This window comes from Panicum virgatum, chromosome 6N (assembly GCF_016808335.1).
Source record: "Panicum virgatum strain AP13 chromosome 6N, P.virgatum_v5, whole genome shotgun sequence".
Taxonomy (NCBI): Eukaryota; Viridiplantae; Streptophyta; class Magnoliopsida; order Poales; family Poaceae; genus Panicum; species Panicum virgatum.
Window position 1 is genome coordinate 41,247,967 of NC_053150.1, and position 23,075 is coordinate 41,271,041.

At 49.7% G+C, this 23,075-nt stretch overlaps 2 protein-coding genes across 2 annotated transcripts; both read left to right on the forward strand.

Moving 5' to 3' along the window:
- The first annotated feature begins 11,393 nt into the window (after positions 1-11,393).
- LOC120678381 (RING-H2 finger protein ATL13-like) lies at positions 11,394-13,581 on the forward strand. Its single transcript, XM_039959541.1, has one exon. The coding sequence runs from the start codon at positions 11,754-11,756 to the stop codon at positions 13,221-13,223; it is 1,470 nt and encodes a 489-aa protein (XP_039815475.1). The 5' UTR covers positions 11,394-11,753; the 3' UTR covers positions 13,224-13,581.
- Positions 13,582-17,871: 4,290 nt separating this feature from the next.
- Positions 17,872-19,070, forward strand: LOC120678167. Its single transcript, XM_039959320.1, has 2 exons — positions 17,872-18,600; positions 19,065-19,070. The coding sequence occupies exons 1-2, from the start codon at positions 17,872-17,874 to the stop codon at positions 19,068-19,070; spliced, it is 735 nt and encodes a 244-aa protein (XP_039815254.1).
- Positions 19,071-23,075: the final 4,005 nt, after the last annotated feature.

Genomic DNA, 23,075 nt, shown 5'->3' on the forward strand with positions numbered 1-23,075 from the left:
TCCACATCCACCGGCGGGGAAACACGGCATGACAGGCGCTTAAAGGCTAGCTAATCATGATGTTATGGAGCAACAGTTGACGGAGAACGACGAGCGGGGAACGGGGACACAGTTCAGTTAATGGAAGTCGTTGTTCGGACCCCGGCCGGCGAGCTAGCAGCTGTAGACCGATACGCTAGCTAGTGGTACCTGCTAGGCTCCTCACGCTGATCCTGATCCTGATCCTGATCCTATGCGTCCCCTGCCTGATCCTGATCCTGATCCTATGCGTCCCCTGCCAGATCCTGATCCTGATCCTGTTTGATGGATTGTGTCTTCGCTCTAGTCTTCGGCCGGAGAAGCAGATGCCTGGTGAGCTCTAAAATTCAGACATCAGAGAGCAGTGTGTGTACGAGCACAGATCGAGCAACTTTGTCAGTGAGAAAGTAGCCTTGTTGCATCCTTACCTGCTGATTAGTTGAGCAATCTGGCAGAAAGAGTGTTAGAAGCGACGGCGAACAAAACGATGAAAACGAAAGATCAAACCGTAGAAAGACACGAGGATTTAACGTGGAAAACCCCTCAAATGCGAAGTGTAAAAACCACGGGCACCAGCCAGCAAGAACTTCACTATATCAGGTATTTGTGTACAACGCCTAGCGGCGGCTTACAAGAGGAATAATAGGATTGATATTCTCCGGTGAAGCCTATGGGTTAGATATATAGGAGAGTCACGTGGTCTCCTCAACTTCTACTAGCAATGTGGGATTAAAAGTTTCCACCACATGGGCCTTAATGGGCCAAGCCCAAATTCCAACAATCTCCCATCAGAATTTGGATCACAATATAACATACTCCACCTTGAGACAAATTCCTTCTTGTAGCATATCAAAATCATCACCTGAACACAACAAAGAACAGAACTTCTGGCGCCAAATAGTCTCTTGGGCTAAACTGTCAAACCAACTAAGCTTGAGCAAAGCTCAAACTTAGCTACAGGAACTGGTTTAGTCATCATATCAGCTGGATTATCATGAGTACTGATCTTGCATACCTTCAATTTACCTTGGGAAATAACATCACGAACATAATGATACCTGACATCAATATACTTTGTCCTTTCATGAAACATCTGATCTTTAGTGAGGCAAATAGCACTTTGACTGTCACAGAATAGATCAATGCAAGAATCAACTCCACACAGCTCAGCAAACAAACCTTTCAGCCAAACTGACTCCTTGCACGCTTCAGCAATAGCCATATATTCTGCTTCTGTGGTAGACATAGCAACAACAGGCTGTAAAGTAGCCTTCCAACTCACAGCACAACTGCTAACAGTGAACACATTACCTGTGAGTGACCTGCGCCTATCCAAATCAGCAGCATAATCTGAATCCACATAACCAACGAGTCTCTGATCAGTTCTCCAAAACTTCAAACAAGAATCTGTTTTTCCTCTGAGGTACCTGAAAATCCCCTGAACTGTCTTCCAGTGTTCTTTACCAGGATTAGACATGTATCTGCTAACCAAACTCATAGCATATGATAAATCTGGGCGAGAGCAAACCATGGCATACATCAAAGAACCAACAGCACTAGAATATGGGACTTTTGACATGTATTCAACATCCTCCTCAGAACTAGGGCACTGAGCAGCTGACAATTTAAAGTGAGGTGCAATAGGAGTACTAACTGGCTTTGAATCATGCATATTGAAACGCTGAAGAACCTTGTTAATGTAATTATGCTGACTAAGAAATAATAAACCAGATTTTCTGTCTCTAGTAATCTCTATACCTAGAATTTTCGTAGCAACACCAAGATCCTTCATATCAAATTTACTACTCAACAATTTCTTTACTGTAGTGATTTCTTTTCTGCTCTTGGCAGCAATAACCATGTCATCAACATATAACAGCAAGTATATAGGTGATTCCTCAACAATCTTAATGTAAACACAGCTATCATATTCAGATCTTTTAAAACCATGTAACAACATAAATGAATTAAACCTCTTATACCACTGACGAGGAGACTGTTTCAAACCATACAAGGACTTCTTTAATTTGCAAACATAATTCTCTTTGCTTGGCACTATGAATCCTTCTGGCTGATCCATGTAAATTTCCTCCTCAAGCTCTCCATGCAAAAATGCAGTCTTCACATCTAACTGCTCAAGCTCAAGATCATGCATAGCAACAATACTAAAGAAAGTCCGAATTGAGCTATGCTTCACAACTGGTGAGAACACATCATTATAGTCAACACCAGGAATCTGACTGAAACCCTTTGCAACTAACCTTGCCTTAAATCTTGGACGCTCACTAGAAGACAAACCCTCCTTTCTTTTGAAGACCCATTTGCAGCGAACAGTCTTCTTTTTCTCAGGCAAGCTTACAATCTCACATGTGTCATTCTTCTCAAGAGACTGCATCTCCTCCTGCATAGCTGAGATCCACTTCTCCTTATCAACAAAATCAATGGCTTCAGAATATGTTGCTGGCTCACTAGCATCCTCCACCTGTTCAGCACAACTCAAAGCATAATAAGTCAGATTACACTCCTCAATTAAACGGTTTGGAGGTCCACAACTCCTTTTTGATCTGCGAAGAGCAATAGGTAAATCTACATCCTCCTCATGCTGCAAATCAGACTGTGAAACTGGAGGTGAGTGCTGAACAGTATCAGGAACACTATTATGAAACATCATTACCAACAACTTCATTTTCCCGGTCATCCATAAGCTCCACCTGCACACTAACTTGTGACTGCAATTTCTCAACTAAAGCATCATCTGTGGACAAACTGTCAGTAAACATAACAGATTTATTGAAAACAACACTTTTGCTCATGAAAGTCTTTCTAGTTTCAGGATTCCACAATTTATATCCTTTGACTCCCGAACCATAACCAAGAAATAGACATTTAATAGCTCTAGGCTCTAATTTTCCATTATCAACATGAGCATAAGCAGTGCAGCCAAAAACTCTCAAGTGTGAATAATCTGCAGGTGTACCAGACCATACCTCAATAGGAGTCTTCTTGTTGAGTGGAATAGAAGGCGATCTGTTGATCAAATAACATGCTGTATTAGCAACCTCAGCTCAAAAACGCTTGTTCATATGGGCATTGGACAGCACGCAACGAGCCTTCGAGATGATAGTCCTGTTCATACGCTCGGCCACACCATTCTGCTGAGGAGTGTATGGTATGATGTGATGCCTAACAATGCCTTCTTTTCTGCAATAATCATCAAAAGCATCCGAACAGAACTCTCCACCATTATCAGTTCGAAGCTACTTGACCTTCTTCTCAGTTTGCCTTTCTATCATATTTATTTTTCTTCTTCTCCTTATTCTGCAATTTCCAGCAATCCTCAATCATATGAGATTTCTTCTTGCAATACTTACAGAATTTCTTCTTGGGACCTTTGGACTGGGAGCGGCCTCTACCATCATTGCTCTTGCCACGATCGTTGTTATCACTTGAGGATCTTTGCTCTGATCTGCCTCTGACATGCAAAGCGTCGCCCCTAGAGGACGAGCCATCTGTCTGCACCATGCCTTTCATCTTCTCCTTAGATTGGAGTGCCTCACAAACTTCCGCAAGGGTTAGTTCATCACGGCTTAATAGTATGGTGTCACGGAAACTTGCATAAGAACTTGGCAAAGAGCATAATAAAAGAAGATCTAAGTCCTCATCTTCATACTTAACCTCCATCGACCCTAGGTCAGCAACGATCTCCTTGAAGACAGATAGGTGACCCATCACCGAATCACCCTCCTGCATTTTAAGCGTGTACAGCTTCAACTTCATATGCAATTTACTGGTAAGATCCTTCGACATACAGATCGATTCCAGTTTTAGCCACAATTCTGCAGCAGTCTTTTTCTGCAGCACTTCTTGTAGAATATCATTAGATAGATGAAGCTGAATAAGAGAAAGAGCCTTACGGTCCTTGCGTTTCTCCTCATCGGTCCACTCATCCTTCTTTTTCTTCCCGAATTTTTCCAGCGCCTCATCAAGATCATTGGTTTGCGCCAGAATAGCTCTAATCTGGACTTGCCACAGCGAGAACCTTGTCTTGTAGTCCAACATCGGTAGATCATACTTCATCGACGCCATCACGAAACCCTAACTTGAAACCACGGCTCTGATACCACTTGTTAGAAGCGACGGCGAACAAAACGATGAAAAAGAAAGATCAAACCGTAGAAAGACACGAGGATTTAACGTGGAAAACCCCTCCAATGCGAAGGGTAAAAACCACGGGCGCCAGCCAGCAAGAACTTCACTATATCGGGTGTTTGTGTACAACGCCTAGCGGCGGCTTACAAGAGGAATAATAGGATTGATATTCTCCGGTGAAGCCTATGGGTTAGATATATAGGAGAGTCACGTGGTCTCCTCAACTTCTACTAGCAATGTGGGATTAAAAGTTTCCACCACATGGGCCTTAATGGGCCAAGCCCAAATTTCAACAACCTCCCATCAAAATTTGGATCACAATATAATAAAGAGGTCTGATGGTAGTATAGTACTGAAGAGAGAAGAGGAGAAGAGGAGTCGGCGTGCATACAGTTTCTACACTAAAAACACGCATGCCTATTAGCTGCCTAGGTACCCTGTCGACACTGCCCCTCGCGCTGTTCCAGCTGACTCCTGCCGATCCATTTAATGTGCTCCAGCTGTTTCTGCACGAACAGCTCCGTCAATGATTGGCCAGTGAGTGGTCATGTAATGTGCACCGGAAGTTAGCCGTAGACTTTCAGCGCCTGATCAAACACCAAAGGCATTGTTCTGTCGGCTTGGGAGGAAAAAAAATGTTCTGCCTTCAGCATGCATATTACTACGTGCGGTGCAGCGAGCCAATTTGACCGAGCGCGCAAACAAGGCGGCAGCTGATTAAAAGTTAGATCGCACGTTCCGGTTGATCATCAGGAGGATACGGCCCTGTTTGGATCCCAGCTTTTTTCAGAAGTCCCTATCACATCAAAAGAAATCTTACTATTTTATAGTATTAAATAAAATCTGTTTATAAATGTTTTTTGACAGTTGAGTGCTTTTTCGCGAGACGAATCTAATGAGCCTAATTAATTCATAATTTGCTACAGTGATGCTACAGTAACCATTCGCTAATCATGGATTAAGATGTCTCATTAGATTCGTCTCGTAGTTTAGCCCCAGAGTTCTGCAGTTAATTTTATAATTAACATTTATTTAATACTTCTAAATACTAAAAAGTCCCTGGGACTTTTTTGAAGATTCTATTCCAAAACACCCCCATATAATGCATATAATGCATGTGACTGAAGAAACAGCTGACCACACAGCATCCAACTCTCTGCCGTAAAAGCAGAAGGAAAGTGCAGTCTCAAGCAGTGCAGGCTAGGTGCGATGCAGACGCAGGTGCAGCAGGTAATGCCGTTAAGATATTTCAGCAGCCTTGCAACCACGGTAAAGTTGAAATGTTTTGACTTTCCCGCATCATCCCACAGAAATGGTTTATCATGTGTTCGTACTAGTTCACTATTTCCATGTTCCATATGATCTTCTAGTTTAGACATTTTGGTATTCACTAGTAGGTAAGGTGTCCCCATGTTTCATCTTGGTATTACCCCAGTGCATAAGCGCCGCTATTCATATTTTAAAAATATGTTATGTTTTATTTAGTTGAGAGAGGCAAGGAAAAATATGTCTCGCGTTATTGGGGTGCAGGGCAGTAGTTGCTCAAGAAAGGAAGAGGAGAGAGGAGGGGAGTGGGTCAATCTGTGCTCAGGCCCATTTTGTTTGAGTTCTCTTTGCACGAGGCCCAAATACAATATAGGCCTCCATAAAGAAATCCGTTTTGAGCTATTGAACGTTTGAAGCAACAGCCCACGGGCCGTCTCAGGGACCGTCGTTATGGGCCTAAAATGAACGGCCCTCGAACCCGAAAGGTTCCATTCAAACAGGGGCAGAACTGGAAAAAGGGAGTCCGACCCGGCGACATGTCGGAGCTTCCATTCAAACTCCATGGAAGTGCAGAGGCAGATACAGATAGGCCGTAACCGAAGCCGGAAGCTCCCACCCATGAGGCCATGACCTTTTGTTGTACGCGAGGTTGCTACACGATACGTAGCGTACGTACGCGCGTAGCACTGAACCGGCCGGCGTGCAGTGTGCGTACGTAAGTCCGGCCTCCGGCGCGACGCGACCGCCTGAGTTGGGCCGTCCGCACCTTCGGTCACCTGGAAGGCTGCAAAAAGGTTGCGGAGTAGGTAACGTGCCGGGCTGCCGGCCATGCCAGCCGCAGCCACCACCGCGACGCGGCAGGAGCACCTGGCCGCGGCCGGCCTGCCACGCCCCAATCTGCGCGCCAGGCCGCCCAGCACCGAGGCGTGGTGCGGTGAGGTAGTGACCCGACAGTCGTAAGTGAGGCGGCCCTGGATAAGGCGTGGTTCGCGGCTGGCTGGTGGCTGCTGGGCGCCGGGCTGGACGGTCGACCTCGCGACTCGCCCAATGGAGCACGTACGTGCTAGCTCTTCTTGCTCTTTGTAGTCGTTGCTGAGTGTCCCTACATTAGGCACGTGCTGGCAGCCGACAACTTTGCATCAGTTTTTGTTGGGTGCTACGTCTCAACTGCCACTCATCCTTGGTCGGGGCAAGTATAAAGTTTGGCATGGCTGGCCGCCCTAGTTTGAACACGCTATCCATCTCGAAAGTAGACAGCGAAGCTGTGCTGTGGGAGTGGGAAGCCTGACTTTATAATGTTACCAACATGGATGACTTGGGTGATCAGCATATGGCTTCTGTCTCTCCTGTTTACCATCTCATCAGTATAGTAGTGGTAGGTCGTTAACCGGCCTAAACATTCATTTCTCGTGACCATTACCAACAACTCCCACCAAGCCGCAGTTTCAAGGGTGTTGACGATGTTCCGAAGACCGGATTTAGGCCCAACCGAATCGCACAGTGGATCGCCGGCCACGGCATTTTGATGACGGATCCAAGACAAGAAAGCCCGGCTGCCAGCGCGGCGCCGGCCCACCGCCCGCCAAGTCGTCCTCACGACCTCACCTCGACTCCCGAGGCCGTCAGCCTCGCCTCGTCACCCAGGGAAGGACCACGGGCGTCGCGGCTTGATTGGGAGCAGGCAGCACCGCACCCATCTCGGGACACGCCGCGCGGTAGAGGGACGACGCGTAGGGTCCGTGGGTAGCACCGTATCCGGGCATGCCACTACCGACATGCGAGTACGTACCGGCCGGCCTGCTGGGTTCGATAGACCGAGCCCGAGCTGTTGGATCAGTGGCCGCCCGAAGCAGCAGGCTGCCTGCATCTTCGACGGTCTCCGGGCACGGATGATCCTTGGGTGCTTGAACGACAAGTAACGGCAAGTGGAGTCACAACTCACAACTCACAGGCCACCGCCGCGCATGCAGCTGGTCATCGACGAGCAAGGGATCATGGCAAAAGGCCAACAAAACCACACCGGACTCCGAGGATGTTGCGTGCCCTACTCGTAGGCCAAGCCCCCATCGGCCGCCGCCCCACTGCCACGACGAGGCCGAAAGGCCCGCGAGAACGAACCTACCACTAGGGCGCAAACCGGAATGACCGACGGCGAAAGGCTGCCGTGGAACAGAGGCGGCGCCGCGCTCCCCTGCTACTGCTGGGTGCCATGCCAGAGTGCGTGGGTGGGAATCGGGAAAAGCGCGCAGCCTTTCCTGATGAGGACCCGTCGCGCGCCCGGAAAGCCCCGCTCTCGGCGCGGCTCCCCGCTCGACCGGCAACGGCATGGTGCATGGACTGTGGGGGATGCCGAGCGCGACACCACGGGACGCCCGCGCCGATCCGAGGAACGACAAGACCCCCGCGATCGCGTGCACGTCGCTGCTCGTGGAAAGACGGCAGGTGCCGAGGTGATCAGCTACCAGGCCCAATTTTTAAAGCAGGTCGCCGCCCCTTTGGTAACGAAAAAAAAAAGGAAAAGTGAGTGGTCTATCGGGGGAACTTGGGATGCGAGTTCTTGTTGGTCTGCGAACGAGCGTGTAGCTCGGTGGTAGCGCTGGCAGTGGCCAGCCTGCCCACCCGCGTTCGATCCCCGGCTGGGACGACGTGCGGTGTCGCACTAGGGATTAATTCCCCTGAGAGGACCGGGCACTGTGTAGGTAGAGTGTGTGTGGGGTTGCGTGAGTGCGTGTGTGTGCCGCGGTAGACACGTTCCGAGACTTCTCGGGCAGTCTCATCTGTGTGTGAGCGTGCGGTCAGCACAGATGCCTATACGAATCTTATATGATGGGCCAGTGCTCCTGGCAACTTTCAAAAAAAAAAATTCCTTGTTGGTCTTCGGCCCCGCCCACTTCCTAAAACAATTGCTACAGTAATCATCACATTAAATTTTCGAACACATACATGAAGCATTAATTGTAATTGAAAAAATAACTAATTACACAGTCTAACTGATTAGCACGAGATGAATCTTTTCAATCTAATTAGTCCATAATTAGATATTATTTATCAAGTAGCAACGAACTGTGCTACGGTAACTTTTCATCCCAATATCGCGAAATGGACTGGCCCTCGCCGTCCTCCCGTCACATGATCTGTAGTGATGGACGTCACTGAGGTCCCGGCTCTTGAGGCGACGGTTCCACGGGTAGGAGCTGGACCGCCGCTGCGGTACGGGGCTGCGTCCACACTCCACGCCACAGACGTAGTACTACGCGCACGACCTCGATCCAGCCAGGGTCGCGCACCGACGCTCCGGCCGGTCTGCCGGTACACGGCTACACGCTGTCCGCGGTGCCGCCACGGGATCCCCCCATTGAATTCGGGAGTTGGGGGTCACATTTATGTGTGACAACGAGGCCTAAGCTACTCCGGCCGCGAGAGAGGTGCCATATCAACACCTTTTTCCTGTCAGCTGGCCGACCCCCTTCTTCATCATGAGTTCATAACTCGTTTCTGGTTGACACGTCCATGTTTCACGATTCTCCGATGGCATGTACAGCTTCTGGGATAGTATAAAGTCAAAATGGTTTGGAGGAATTTGTCTAGTTCGAAAATAATAACCATGTTTTTCAAAAAGAAAAGAAAATAAAATAGTAGCCAGATTACTCAATGAAATACTTGGGCTATGGAAATTCTTGGGCTGGCTCCCTATGCATTCAGCCGATTTAAAAGTGGGCTACGCATTCACCCGATTGAAAGTTGGCTAGCTTGGTTTAACTGTCTAGTATTTGCAGGTATAGTAATTTTTAGCTATATTTCAACCATGCATTCCGTGGAATTAGTAGTTTCAACCTGTGATGAAAATGACTGTTTGGTTCAAGGGTGCTTATTATAAGTCTCTCCAAATAAACCCTAAATAAGTCTTTTGGCCCCCAAACACCAGATATATTAGAGGGGTTTATTTTAAGTACCCATAAACCTATTATTTGCTAGTGGGATCCACCAGATTCTAACACTCACCTCCATTTCTGATGTACTTATTGTGTTTATTTGCTTATTGTCGAACATGTCCAAGACTTATTTTAAACCCATTTTAGTAGGGTGCTTATTAGCTTAAATTAAACCCCAACTTTCCAAACAGGCTTTAGATCCACCGCATTGTCCTTTTTTTTTGCGACTCACCGCATTGTCCTTTTGTACGCAGAACTACTCCCCCAGGCCTCAACAAAGATTTCGAACCATGTTCTGGTTCTACACTTGACACTTCCACTGCTACGGACTCTAGCAAGTTGACCTATGCACCTAGTGGCATTCACTCACAGTGTGGGCCCGTGTCAGGATCCCCCCTCTCTGGCTCTCTCTATCTCTGGGGCCATTACGTGGGCCCACTAGCAGTGGTTTCAGTAGTAATTTGGCCCAGCTGCCCAGCATGATTATAAAACGTGAGGAGGGATTTAATTGGGCTTTGAGCCGCTTGCTGATAGGTGCTCTTGCAAAGTCAAAATTAGGTTACCAAAGATCCAACCAACCATGTCTTCTCCTCACTCGGTGTTGGTGCTACGTGCTTCTAATCTCTCTTCTCTTTTGTCCGTAGTTAAAAAGTCCACACACTAGCTATCTCAGTTAGGAGTCGCACTTGCACTAGTTTATAGCTCCCAAGGCAGTGGTTTTGTTTCGAAAGGATGAACAAATGTACACTTGACACGAGTGATTTTTTTTCTTAAGATGCAACTTCTATCTAACGATCCATGCGACCATGCCAATATGTTCCCAGACATTACTAGCTACATGTGTACGCGTAGTACAGGCGTACTAATTACCCAAACCTACCCTCTGGTTCAGCCATGCGTCTCCATTAAACTCTAACAGGTTTTGAAATGAACTCCCTCCCCTCCATGATGGATCTGGAATGTAAACTTGATGGTCCCGTTTTAGATGGTCGCATACTGTCTCTGAGATTTACTGCAATGAGTTTCCTTAGAAGAAGATTTACTCCAATAAGAGTAAAAGATATGACTAGTTCCAATGAGTAATGAGTTCCAACCTTGATTTTTGTTGTTCCTCGGCGCACATTAATCCATAGTTGAGGTTATGGTTCGGCGTTCCGAATTAGTGTTTGGGTGTGTTTTCATAGTAGTCGAGCAAATTTGGATGGTAACTCAGCCGCAATAAATCAAGTAGTTTACTCGCAAAAAAAAACAAATCACGTAGTTGATAGTGGGTGGTGTTTTTGGGATAATAGTGGGAAATGGGTTATTGGGGGGGGGGGGTAGGAAAAATCATAGGGTAATGACAACGATATGTTAACGAGATCATGGTCGAGTATAGGTCTAGAGAAAGAAAGGCACTGGACCTGGGCAAGGAGGGAGATGGCATAGGATGGATAAGAGAGAAAGGCGGGGTGTTTGTGTTTTAAAGCTCATGATGAGCAAATGTATAGCGGTAAGGAGTTGAGTATCATACCTAGTATTCTATAACTTCAATTTAATTTCATCAAATTCACCATGAAATATGTATTGATATTGCATTTGTTTGGTATTGTAAGCAGTGGCGGATCCAGACTAGAAAGGGAGGGGGGCTCAACTACACACTGTTCATCTTCAACCTTGAGCTTTCTTCAATGGCAGAGGAAAAAATCAAGGGGGGGGGCTCAGGGGGGCTCCAATGGAGTTTCCGAGGGCAGGGGGGCTCGAGCCCCCCGCCCCCAGCCCCCTGCTGGATCCGCCCCTGATTGTAAGTGTAATATTCTATAAACTTGATGAAAATAGAAAACCTCGATTTGGCTGAAATCCGAACGTCCTTAAATACTGGAGTGTTTTGAAAACACGAAAGTTTTGTTTGGGATCTTTTCGTTTTCTTTTAATTAGTGCTGACAAAGAAATTCATTTTCGTTTTCTACTATTCACCATCACCATCCTTCTCCGGTTCTCCCCTCCATTTTTTTCTCCCCACATTAAGGATCCATCTCTTTCCCATACATTGACCTCCCTCCCTCTCTCTCTCTCTCTCTCTCTCTCTCTCTCCAAACGGGCGCCTGTTCAAGCTGTGTCACAATTAACTCCGCCTTTGTTTGAGAAATTTCTCCTTTGTTCCTCTGTTCCTTCCTTCTCTACAACACAAAGATCGAACACAAGATTCCCAGTGATGACCCCCTCTTCCTCCTTGGCTTCTGTCTCCATCGCAAGAAGAGGCGACAGACAAGAAGACGACACGCGATTCAGGCGGCACTCCCACCATTGCTGCTGACCTCCTCCAAATTGTCTTCTTTCCCCCGCTACCTGGCTCCCCAGATCGAATCACGTCCTCACGGGTCAGGCGCTCCACCCTGACCCGACGCCATGAGCCACTACACCATGCATGCAACCATCAACTACGCCGCGCTGCCGCCCACGTCGCCACAGGAGCTCCCTCTCCCGTACCTCCCGCCGCCTCCGCCGCCGCCGTTATCGCTCCCGCCGTTGCTGTCGCCGCCGCCGCCACCACCGGCGGCGGCGTCCACTGATGCGGGCTTTCAGAGCAGGATCAGCCCCAGCGTCCTCCTCATCATCTTGATCTTGGCCGTCATCTTCTTCATCTCCGGCCTGCTGCACCTCCTCGTCCGGTTCCTTCTCCGCCCGGCGCCGCGGGACGCCGGCGACGCGTACGGGGGCGACGCGAACGCCACCGCGTTCCAGGGGCAGCTCCAGCAGCTGTTCCACCTCCACGACGCCGGCGTCGACCAGTCCTTCATCGACGCGCTGCCGGTGTTCCTCTACGGCGCCGTGGTCGGCGGCGGCGGGAAGGACCCCTTCGACTGCGCGGTCTGCCTCTGCGAGTTCGAGGACGACGACCGCCTCCGCCTCCTCCCCAAGTGCAGCCACGCGTTCCACGTCGACTGCATCGACACGTGGCTGCTGTCGCACTCCACCTGCCCGCTCTGCCGCCGCAGCCTCCTCGCCGACTTCTCCCCCTGCGGCGGCGGCTGCAGCCCGCTGGTGTTCGTCCTCGAGTCCGGCTCCGAGGGCTCCGTCTCCGATCGCCTCGACGCGGCGTCCTCTGCGCGCCTCAGCTTCGTCATGGAGCAGGAGGAGGCAGGGCAGGACCGGAAGCACGCCGCCGCAGAGGCCGCGGAGAAGAAGGACGAGGTGGTCGTCCCCGTCAAGCTCGGCAAGTTCAGAAGCCAGGCCCCCGAAGGAGCCGGCGGCAGCGCCAACCTTGGCGGCCAGCACGTGAGGCGCTGCTTCTCCATGGGGACCTACGAGTACGTCATGGACGACAGCTCCGTGCTCCGCGTGGCCGTGAAGCCGCCGGAGAAGAAGCGCCCCGCGACGCGCATGCCGGGGCACCGCGTCGCCATGTCGGAGTGCGACTGCCACTCCAAGCGGGAAGGCTTCCGCGGCTTCGACGCGCCGCTCAAGCAGCAGCAGCAGCAGGCGTCCAAGGCCGCGGTGGACAAGCGGGAGAGCTTCTCGATCTCCAAGATATGGATGCGCGGCGGGCCGAGGCGGAAGGACGCGTCCTCCGGCGCCGCGATCGCCGCCGGGTCGTGCTCGACCTCGCGCCGCGCGTCCTCGTTTCGGCTCTCCTCGGCGCTCCAGCGCACGGCGAGCGACGTCGGGGCGGCGGCGGCGCCGAAGCGCCGGGGCGACGCGGTGAGCCCCGTGACGGAGTCGGAGTACAACGTGTCGACGTGGGACAAGAGCGCCAGCGGCAGCGTCGTGGACTGGGACCTCGAGTCCGCGGGCGGCGGCCGCGGCCTGAGCTCCAGGGCCGACGAGGCGCCTTCGTTCGCTCGGCGGACGCTGCTCTGGATCAGAGGCCACCTGTGAAGCGAAGCGGAGATCTGGGCTTCTTCCATCACCAGCCGGTTCTTCCTCCTCCTCTGCTCCCCTGTGTAACCGTGCACGCATGCATGCCTGCATCTCCTTCTGCAAGCCAACATTGCATCGCAGGAACTGGTGGATATGAGTTCGAATTCAGAAGGATTACAGATTGGGATTCCCAGATGTTCCCACCGGGCATTTCATCTCACACTTGTGTGTAGTAGATTAGCAGTACTTGCTTTGGTTTTTACTGTACATTCAAACATTTGTTCAGTAGGCAGGGTGATTTCTGAACTGAAGATGTGAGCTCTGTTTAGTTCCCAAAAAATTTTATATAGTATCCGTCACATCGGATTTCCGGACACATACATGAAGCATTAAATGCAGTTGAAAAAATAACTAATTACAGTCTAACTGATTAGCACGAGCTGAGTCTAACTGATTAGCACGAGCTGAATTTTTTAAATCTAATTAGTTCATAATTGGATATTACTGGAGTCCACTGCATACTTAGCTGGAAACATGACCTAAACAAGAAAAGCACCAGACGTAACAAATATTTGATTCAAACAGAATCTTTTTAAGGGGGTGTTTAGTTGGTGAAAAAGTTTGAGTTGGCTACTGTAGCACATTTTGTTGTTATTTTATAATTAATGTCTAATTATGGATTAATTAGCATTATTAGATTCATTTCGTAGGAATCAGTTAGACTATGTAATTAGTTATTTTTTCAACTGCATTTAATGTTCCATATATGTGTCCAAAAATTCGATGTGATAGGTAATACGCAATTTTTTTGAGAACTAAATGCAGCCTAAGTTTTTATACAAGACAAGTCAACAGAACATGAACTCGAATACAGTCTATACAGAGTAGAGCAATTCGAGCAATTTCCCAGTCACGATAGCATTTAGGTCCTGTTTGTTTCGTACTACTCAAACGTGTGCTATTAGAGAATCTTGTATGTATGGAGCACTAAACGAAGTTTAATTGTAGAATTTTTTTATGGATAGGTGCAATTTTTCGCGACGAATCTAATGATGGTAATTAATTGATAATTGGCTATAGTGACACTACAATAACCATCTTCTAATCGTATAGTCAAAAGTCTCATTAGATTCGTCTCGCGAAGTAGCGCAGAGGTTGTGAAGTTAGTTTTGTAAACTACTTTTATTTAATATCTTTAATTATTAGTCAAATTTTGTACTAATTGTGCTACTCATCAAACCAAACAGAACCTTACTAATCTCAAACCAAACAGAGCCTTAGGGTTTTTGAAAAAAAACAGGGGCAGGAATTTTGAAAACCACAGTCGAGCCGCCCGCATCCCGTCTCATTTACTCCTTGCCTTGTTCAATTGAGCGACACGCTGCCGCCATCATTGCAGCCTTGAATGCCGGAGCCAGTTAGTTGGTGCTCCACTTTTATTTCGCGCCTCCGTAGCGTCTTGACTCGCGACGAGTAGTAAACACGGACGCTGTTTCGATCGCTGTTCGTCAGGCCGTTTCAAAAGATGGCATAGTTCTTGAAAAAGAATATCGTATAGATTTTTTCATAAAAAATGGTACTGAAAAGACAAAAGACTAAGGGAGAGTTTAGTTCCTAAAAATTTTTAGGTGAAAAGTTTTAGACAACGTTTGACCACTAATTAAAAGTATTAAACATAGATTAATTATAAAACTAATTACATGGATGGACTGGAAATCACGAGACGGATCTATTAAGACTAATTAATTTGTCATTAGAGGTTGATTACTGTAGCACGACATTGTCCAATCATGGTCCGATTATGCTTAAAAGATTCGTCTCGCAATTTCACCCGGGGTTGTAGAATGGGTTTTATCAGTTATCTACATTTAATACTTCTAGTTAGTGATCAAATGTTGTCAGTTACTGTAGCACTCAAAATTTTTTGGAAACTAAACGGGCTAAGAGGTGATGAAAAGTTGCTGCCGGAGCAAGTCGCCTCGTACTTTATTACCGTCCACAGTGGAAGGAGGAAATGAAGGAGCAAATACACTGTTTGGCACTGTAGATGCACTGTTTGACACTGTAGACAGAGAGAGCGTGGAAAACGAGGAGGGAGCAAATTTGCTCTTGCTCCCTCCGCTGTGGTCAGCCTTATGGTATCCTGCCGTTCAGATGATTAGACCGCGGGTCAATGCGTGCATCATAAGAAAAATATTGTGGTTGACCTGGATACCACGGAAAGCATAAACAAACTTTCGAGCCGTTTACTTGATGATGGAGCCGTTTGGTTGTCGTGTTGCTTAGTTTTTGTTGGTAGTCGGCATGTGCTGATTGGGGAACCATAGATATTTGGATGATTCTACTCTTGGAGTCTTGTCCCAATACTCGTTGTTTGACTGTGGCTGATGGCTACTGCTGATTTGTATTTTTGTTTCTGAAATTTTACTCAAATCTAGACTGCACCATCTAGTAATGCTACTATGTTGTCAAACTGCACAAAATTTTATATGTTTATGGCTAAAGATAAAGAAAAGCTGGCTTAATTAGTTCCAAAAAAGAAAAAGAAAAACTGAACACAGAAGGGCAATATCGCGGTGGCGAGGCAGGGCAATGCTCGTTGAACCGAGCGAGGGTAAGGTGGAGAATGAGCACGGAAGTGTGAGAGGGCAAGTGCGACCTCCTACATTACTAGTACATGTGAATGTGAGGGGCTGAGGAAATGAGGGACAGCGGTCGGTTGAAGAGTGAAGACAAGTCATCACCTCACTGCACAATCACATCGTACCGATAAATGGTACAATCAGGGGTTCCTAATTTACGGTCGCCCGGAAACCGAAACTTACGGTCAATTCTCCGACAACAGGGGTGCGGCCGCCGCAGGCAGGTGTCATACCATTTTTTTTTCTTTTCCTATAACTTTTTTGTCGTTTTCTCAAAAAAAATTCAAGAGAAAAATTTGGAGAAAAACGGAATAATTTTTTATGATAAAAATTTGAAAGATAAAGCTTTTGAAAAAAATTGAAGAAAATTTTTTTGCATCTAAAACGAAACAAATTGGGCAAAAAAATTTGAAAAAGAGAATTCCTCAGGAAAAAATTTCTAGAAAATTTTTTCAATAGAAAATTTGTGGAGAAAATGGAATAAAATTTTGATGAGAAAAAATTGAAAGATAAAGCTTTTAGAAAAAAATTTGAAGAAAAAAATTGCATCTACAACCAAAAAATGCGAGTAAAAAATTTTTGCAACAAAAAAAAAGCCAGAGCTACCCTGCCACCGCCGGCCGGCCCGACGCACCGCGCCTCCTCGCCATCGACCCGGCGCGCCGCTCGTCCCCCAGCACGCCGCGCCGCCGCCGCGCCTCCGTCCCCGACCCCGCACCGCCCAGCTGCGCCGCTCCGCCCATCCGCGCCGACCCCCGCCCCCCACGCCGTGCCCCTAAGGGGCAGAGCTCGCCGCCGCGCTGGCCCGCCGCCCGCTGTGCCTCCCGCCGCCGGCCTTCCACGCCGCTCGCCATGGGGAGCGGAGCCTCCCACGGCCGGAGCCGAGATCCAGGAGAAAAAGGAAGAGAGAGAAAAGAGAGAGCTCAGCAGAGAGAGGGCTGGCTGGGATATTCACATGAGCGAGTGGGGTCCACGTCGACCGCGAGTTCGCATAGGGACGAGCGATCGTAAAGCCAGCATTGGGGGTACAATCACAGGCTATTGCTATCCAATCGGCCTCGTGATGGGTTCAAGCGAACGGGCTCCTGCCGGCATCAATCACAGAACTCACCGGTGATCAACAACAGTGCCCATAACGGCGTGCCCTCACGCATGGCTGCGCCTAGACGAGACGTGGAAGACTTAAAAAGGCCTAGAGCTAGCTGGGCCTGCGCTAGTAGTGACTTAAAAAGGCCTAGAGCTAGCTGGGCCTCTCTCCAACTGCACTAGCGCTGGTGGGCCACACACAAAACACACTTGCGTCACTACTGTTCATGGGCCCGGGCCACGTCACGTGGAAGGCCCTCGTCTAAGGCTGGTGGGCCATTTACTATTCTCATGGGTCACGAGATATCCCTCTCTGCTTGAACAGAGAAGCCGTACAAGAACCCCAACTGGTACTGCTGTACATTTTTGGGGAGAGAGGTAGGTATTGGGCCGAAAGTCTCTCTTGCTATGCGGCCCCTTCTGTAACTGTGGTCCAATCGAACACTTCCGGACGCAGGCCGGCCCAGATATTAAGCCTCCCCGATCATCATCCATCTCTCCCCTTTCCCATCGTCACCCAACCCAAGCGAAAGCAGCCGCCGTCTTGCTTGAAGAACCAGTGATTTAACATTTCATTTCATCGGAAGAACCAGTGATTTGCAGCGTTTTCCGGCCCCGATAACGTGCAATGCATGTTATTATGTCCACAGAAATTGAGCTGAAATATGCTTGTTCAGGAGCAACTTGAATCTTGACAGAACAATGCTTCTTGTTCCTAGTCATCAGTTTGTTTGGCTTCTTACCTTCCTCGTGATCTCAATCTTCTAATTCCTAGTGCTGGACATTTTTTTTTGTTCTTGTCTTTTCCCAACTAAGAAAATTCTCCCACAAAGGAACAACCCAGCACATCAACGTCATATTCACTTGTAGAAGTAGTAGAAACAGAGAAGCTCGGAGCTCTGCCTGACTGAATCTTTCCTCAAGCAGGGTCAAGAGCCATGGACGCGCCCCGGGGTGCAGTTGCCGTTCTAAGCGAGGCTCTGTGCCTTGCACGCCGGAGCAAGAAGCACATGCTCCCTTGCCTCATGCTCGCGCTGATCCCGAGCTCCCTCCAGCTGGTCGGCGGCCATGTCTCCGCGTACTCTCTTCTCCTGGGTTTCATCGCCAGGCTGCACTCCCTCGCCCGGGAGCACCCCGTCACGCCGCGGTTCTACGACCTGCTCCTCCGCCTCAGGGGCGACGCGGACTCCCTCTCGCACGCCAACGTCGCCCTCGTCGCGGCCTCCCACCTCGGCTACCTCGCGTCCACGGTGGTCATCGTGCACGCCGCCTCGGCGGCCTGCGCCGGCAGGCACCTGGCGGTGAAGGACCTGCTCACGAAGCTGGCCGCGTCGTGGAAGGGGCCCCTGGTGACTTATCTCTACTCCACCCTCCTCTCCGTGGGCTACACCGCGCTGTCGGTCTCCCTCATCGCCGTCCCGGCCCTGAACGCGGCCGCGGCCGGCGGGCCGCCGTTCGTCCGGCTCGCCATCGTCGCCACCGCAGCCGTCGCCGCCGCGGCGCGGCTCTTGTATATCTACCTGGCCATGGTGTGGGCCGTCGGGGTGGTGGTCTCGGTCGTCGAGGACGGCTGCCGCGGCCTGGAGGCGCTGCACCGGGCCGGGGAGGCCGTGAGGGCGCGGCGGGCGCAGGGGTTCCTGATCGCGCTGGCGCTGGCCGCCGCCAACGCCTTCCTCGGCTCCGGCGGCAGCGGCCGGGGGTGGAGGGACGCGCTCGCGTGCGCCCCGCGCGTCCTGCTCGGGATGTTCTCCCCCATGGTGTACACCGTGTTCTACCACGAGTGCAAGAGGAGCCACGGCGACGGTGCGCCGCAGGAGCTGGCGCATCGCACCAAGGCGGACCATGATCACGGCGCAAGCAGTGGGGGAGTGGTTTGAGATTTGAGGAAGACTCTCAGATAACCTTTTCGAGTTTTGTGTGTTCTTGTTTGATGATCTTTACACCCCCGGTCGGCCGAAGGCTACGGGCGTTTCTGTTTCAGCGTTGAGAATAATTTTAGACGTCAGATAAGCCGCAAATCTTGCTGGTCTTTGATGTAGTACTTCGTGGAAACGTTAGTGTTCAGAAGTTTCCCTGGGTCTGTGGATTTTTCTGGTTCAGATGAAGCTTTATTTTGCTGAAATATTTTCAGGGGTAATTACATTTGTTATGCATGAGTTCATTTTCACCTCCCCGGCCTTGCATTCTCCGTCAGCCTATGAACTTCAAGCGCTACGGTTGTGCTGCTTTAACTGAACTTCGCTCTTCACCTCTATAGTTGTCCAACGGGCCCAGCCCGACCCGCCCCGGCACGGGCCCGGCACGATTAGGCCCGGCACGATTAGGCCGGATAACTAATTGTGCCGGGCCGGGCCGGCCCACGTGCCGAGGCACTGTGCACGAGCACGGCCCGAGGCCAATTTGGCGTGCCGAGCCGGCCCGACCGGCCTGTTAAGCGCTGCACGGCCCGAGCGGCCGGCGCGGAGTCGCCGCCGCGCGGAGGAGCGGCCGGCGCAGAGGAGCCGCCGCGCGGAGGAGCGGCCGGCGCAGAGGAGCCGCCGCGCGGAGGAGCTGCCGGCACGGAGGAGAGGAGGTGGCCCGCGCGGTCGCGATGCGGGGGAGGAGGTGGCACGGCCTGGAGGAGGAGGACGCAAAGCCGGCGGCCGCGGCCTGGAGGAGGAGGAGGCGGCGGCGGCCGCAGCCTGGATCTGCTGCATCGCTGGCCGGAGGCGGAGGGCCGGGCGGCGGCGCCGCCGCCCAGCGGAGGAAGAGAGGGGAGGAGGCGCGAGGGAGGACAAGGGTGGGGGCGGGCAGCGTGAGGCCGTGAGCCACGTGAGGGAGGGAGGGTGGGCCCTTGGGGTGGCATATGTGGGCTGTGGCCTGCTAGATTTAGGATTTGGGACATGGACTTTGTATTTTTATGTGGGCTGAATACATATTCGTGCCGAGCCAGGCCGGCCCAGGCACGGCACGATGTCCGTGCCGGGCCGGGCCTTGTATCAGGCCGAAAACTCGTGCCTTTGGCCGGCCCACGGACCTCGGGCCTAATGGAAGACTATATTCACCTCAGTATCTGCCACACATAATTCTGCGGACAGGAGATAATGTTGACCCAACAACGGTCTTGTTCACTTTGGCACCGATTGGCACGGCCTCAGTTCCCGTCGTTCTTGCAAAGGGAGACCTGTGCTTTTCACCGTTATATTTTTCCACCCTGAAAATCCCCCTCGGTTCATTCATTCTCGCTACCTGAACATGACTGGCCTTTTGCTTTGTCACAACGACGCAGCGGCGGTCACATCAAAGCATGTCTAGCTCTCACTCAAAAACAAACGGCCGGTTAGCACTTAGCATCGGCATTTGCTGAGAAAAACTGCCGGCCGAAACAGCTGTTTTGGCATGCACTCGAGCACTTCTCGCTGCGGCCACCTGGAAGCACAACTGCACAAGCGACGAAGGAACAAAAGAAAATAAGAGGAATTATTCCTTGAAGAAATCAGCACGGCCTGTCTTTTGGTGTCATCAGGCTTGTCCAAACGCCGGTTCCTTCGATGCTCGATTACGTGCGATGCAAACCGATGCGTGCAGTTGCTCAGCTTTGTATCGGCCTGCGAGGTTCGAAATTGCGAGTCGAATTTCTTCAAAAAAAAAATTGCGAGCTGACCTTTGTTTTTTTAAAGGAATTTTATCCCGCCAATCCTATCCATCTTCCACTAGATTTTTTCTTCTCCACCTTCTAGTATTTGAAATTCGTGCAAACAACAACTCTTGACCTATTCCCAACCCTAGCTCTCTCCCCAATATTCTCTCTCCCCGCCACCATCACCACGGGCCACCCTCGCCGTTCGGTGCGCCCGCAGATCCCGCTGCCCCATGCTCCCTGCGCAAGGGCCTCCAGCCACCGCATACTGCTGCATGCCGCCGCCGCTTGCCGCTGCTGCCTAGCGCGCGCCGCGCGCCTGCCGATGCACAGCCGCAGCGTGCCGCCCGCGCTCCCGCTCTAATGCACTGCCGCGCCGTCGCTCGCGCCCGCGCTGCTGCGCCGCCGCGCGTGTGAGAAGAAGCTTGCCTCATCGCGGTTCAACATTTAAAATTTAACATTTCAACATTTAGTAATTCATATTTCAACATTTTATCTATACAATTCAACATTTTCATTGTTAAATGTTGAACTGATTCAATAAAATATTAAATTAATCATATCAAAGTGTTGAATATAATTGTAGAAATTTATACAGAATAATTGGGCTAAATGAGCTTTAAAGATAAATTACTTATTTATCTTCCACAAGATACATATAGCCCCCATTTTATCGTCCATCGAGGTTTTGAGTTCCCGACTCAAAATATTTTCAATTAATCATTCATTTAGTGAGCAACGGCGCAGGGCCAAATGTTAACGTACCAAAAAAATTGCAGGCCCGCTTTGCAAGATGGGCTACGTAGGGGATAGAAGCCTGCAGGCTTAGCGGTTGGGCCCTTTTTCTTATATACAAGATGGAGCGAGAGGCCCATGTTAGTCAACGCATGTTCCACTTCCACCTAGTACACCTCTTGTACCATGCCGAGTAGAAAAAAAAAACCTGCAGCACCATCAGGAAAAGAAAAGATTTTTTGTTTTGTTTTTTGGAACACCAGCATCGAACTTGCGGGGCACCTAGAAGGCTAGCCAGCGCTCTGTGTCTTGGACCTGCGGTCCTGCGGCGCACGTGCTGACATGCATGGAGCTAGCACGCCGTGGGTCTGCCCTTGGCACACCGGCCCCTTCCGTACTACCTCCCAAAATATAAATATTTATTATTTTCTATCAATCCTGTTTGATCATTCATTTTATTTAAAGAATTTGTAAAAATATTATTTATTTTGTTTTGACATATTTTATCATCGTATATATTTGAACAGGGGCGAAGCTAATATAAAAACTGAGGTGGTGCACCCATTAAGTAACAAACAAATTTTTCTTGTGTTATACGGTAAATATTTGTAGATTTAGTGGTAAAAGTTATTTTTACCCTGGTGCCTGTTCACCAGGCTAGCATGTCGTGGCTTCGCCCTTGTATTTGAAGTATATCTTAATTGTTTTTATTTTTTCTTAATTTTTTTTAAATAAAACGAATGGTCAAATATGATCAGCAAAAATCAACAAATACTTATATTTTGGGACGGAGGTAGTATCTCGTAAGAGGACGAGATGTCCGAGACTCACACTCACCAATCGGCAGCCAACGGTTTCCAGGTACCCTCCGGCCTCCGACGAGTATCCTGCCTGAGCTGAACCTGCCAAGATATCGGCCCGATCCCCACCTGAAACAAAGATTTCGCGCAGGGAATATGATCCTTGCATCTCGGTGTGGCTTGGCTGGCCTGTCCTGAACTTGCGTTGCCTGGACACTTGGGCAGTGGCCAGTGGGGGCAGGGATGAGAGCCTTCGGTTGCTCCAGTTCTTCCGGTGGGCTCTGCAAGGCCATGTGTATACCGAGCTGCAAGCTGAAATCTTTGCTTTGGCGCAGCGACAAGTGAGAAGATGAACTGGGTGTGATTCCTTTATTTTTGCTATGGAAACTTGCAACGGCGTAAGGAAAAGTCTCCGGAACACAAGATCCTCGCTCATAGTCATGTGCCCGCGCGTTTACAAACCCATGGAAACGCGGGTGTTGGCAGAGCAGTGACGGATCCTTTGCAAGAACTCATACGAAGCGCGAGGTTTTGTGCCTGTTGACGGATCTCATGAGCAGCGATTGAACTCTTGTCCTGGTCTCCTGGACGCGGACGGTCACCCACTCACCCCAAATCCGAATCCTTGTGAGGAGTACGGAGTTCCACCCCCGACTGTAGGACACTAGGTAGGATGGCACCCCCTGCCGTAGACTGGCGCATACGTGTATACTACATTGTAAGGTTGCAGTGGTGATGAAATTAGAATAAGTACTCTCTGTTCTTAAACACTGGATGTCATTACGGCCAGTCTCAGTGCACAGTTTCATAGTACAGTTATCTAGACTAGAAACTAATAAGTAACTGTGCCAAATGAGTTTCATGGTGATGAAATTTTCCTCACATCCTATGAAACTTCATCATTCTCTTTCCTTGTCATGTTATAATATTTAATATCATGAAATCCTCCATGACATCCCATTAAGACTAGCATAAGGGTGTTGCCTAA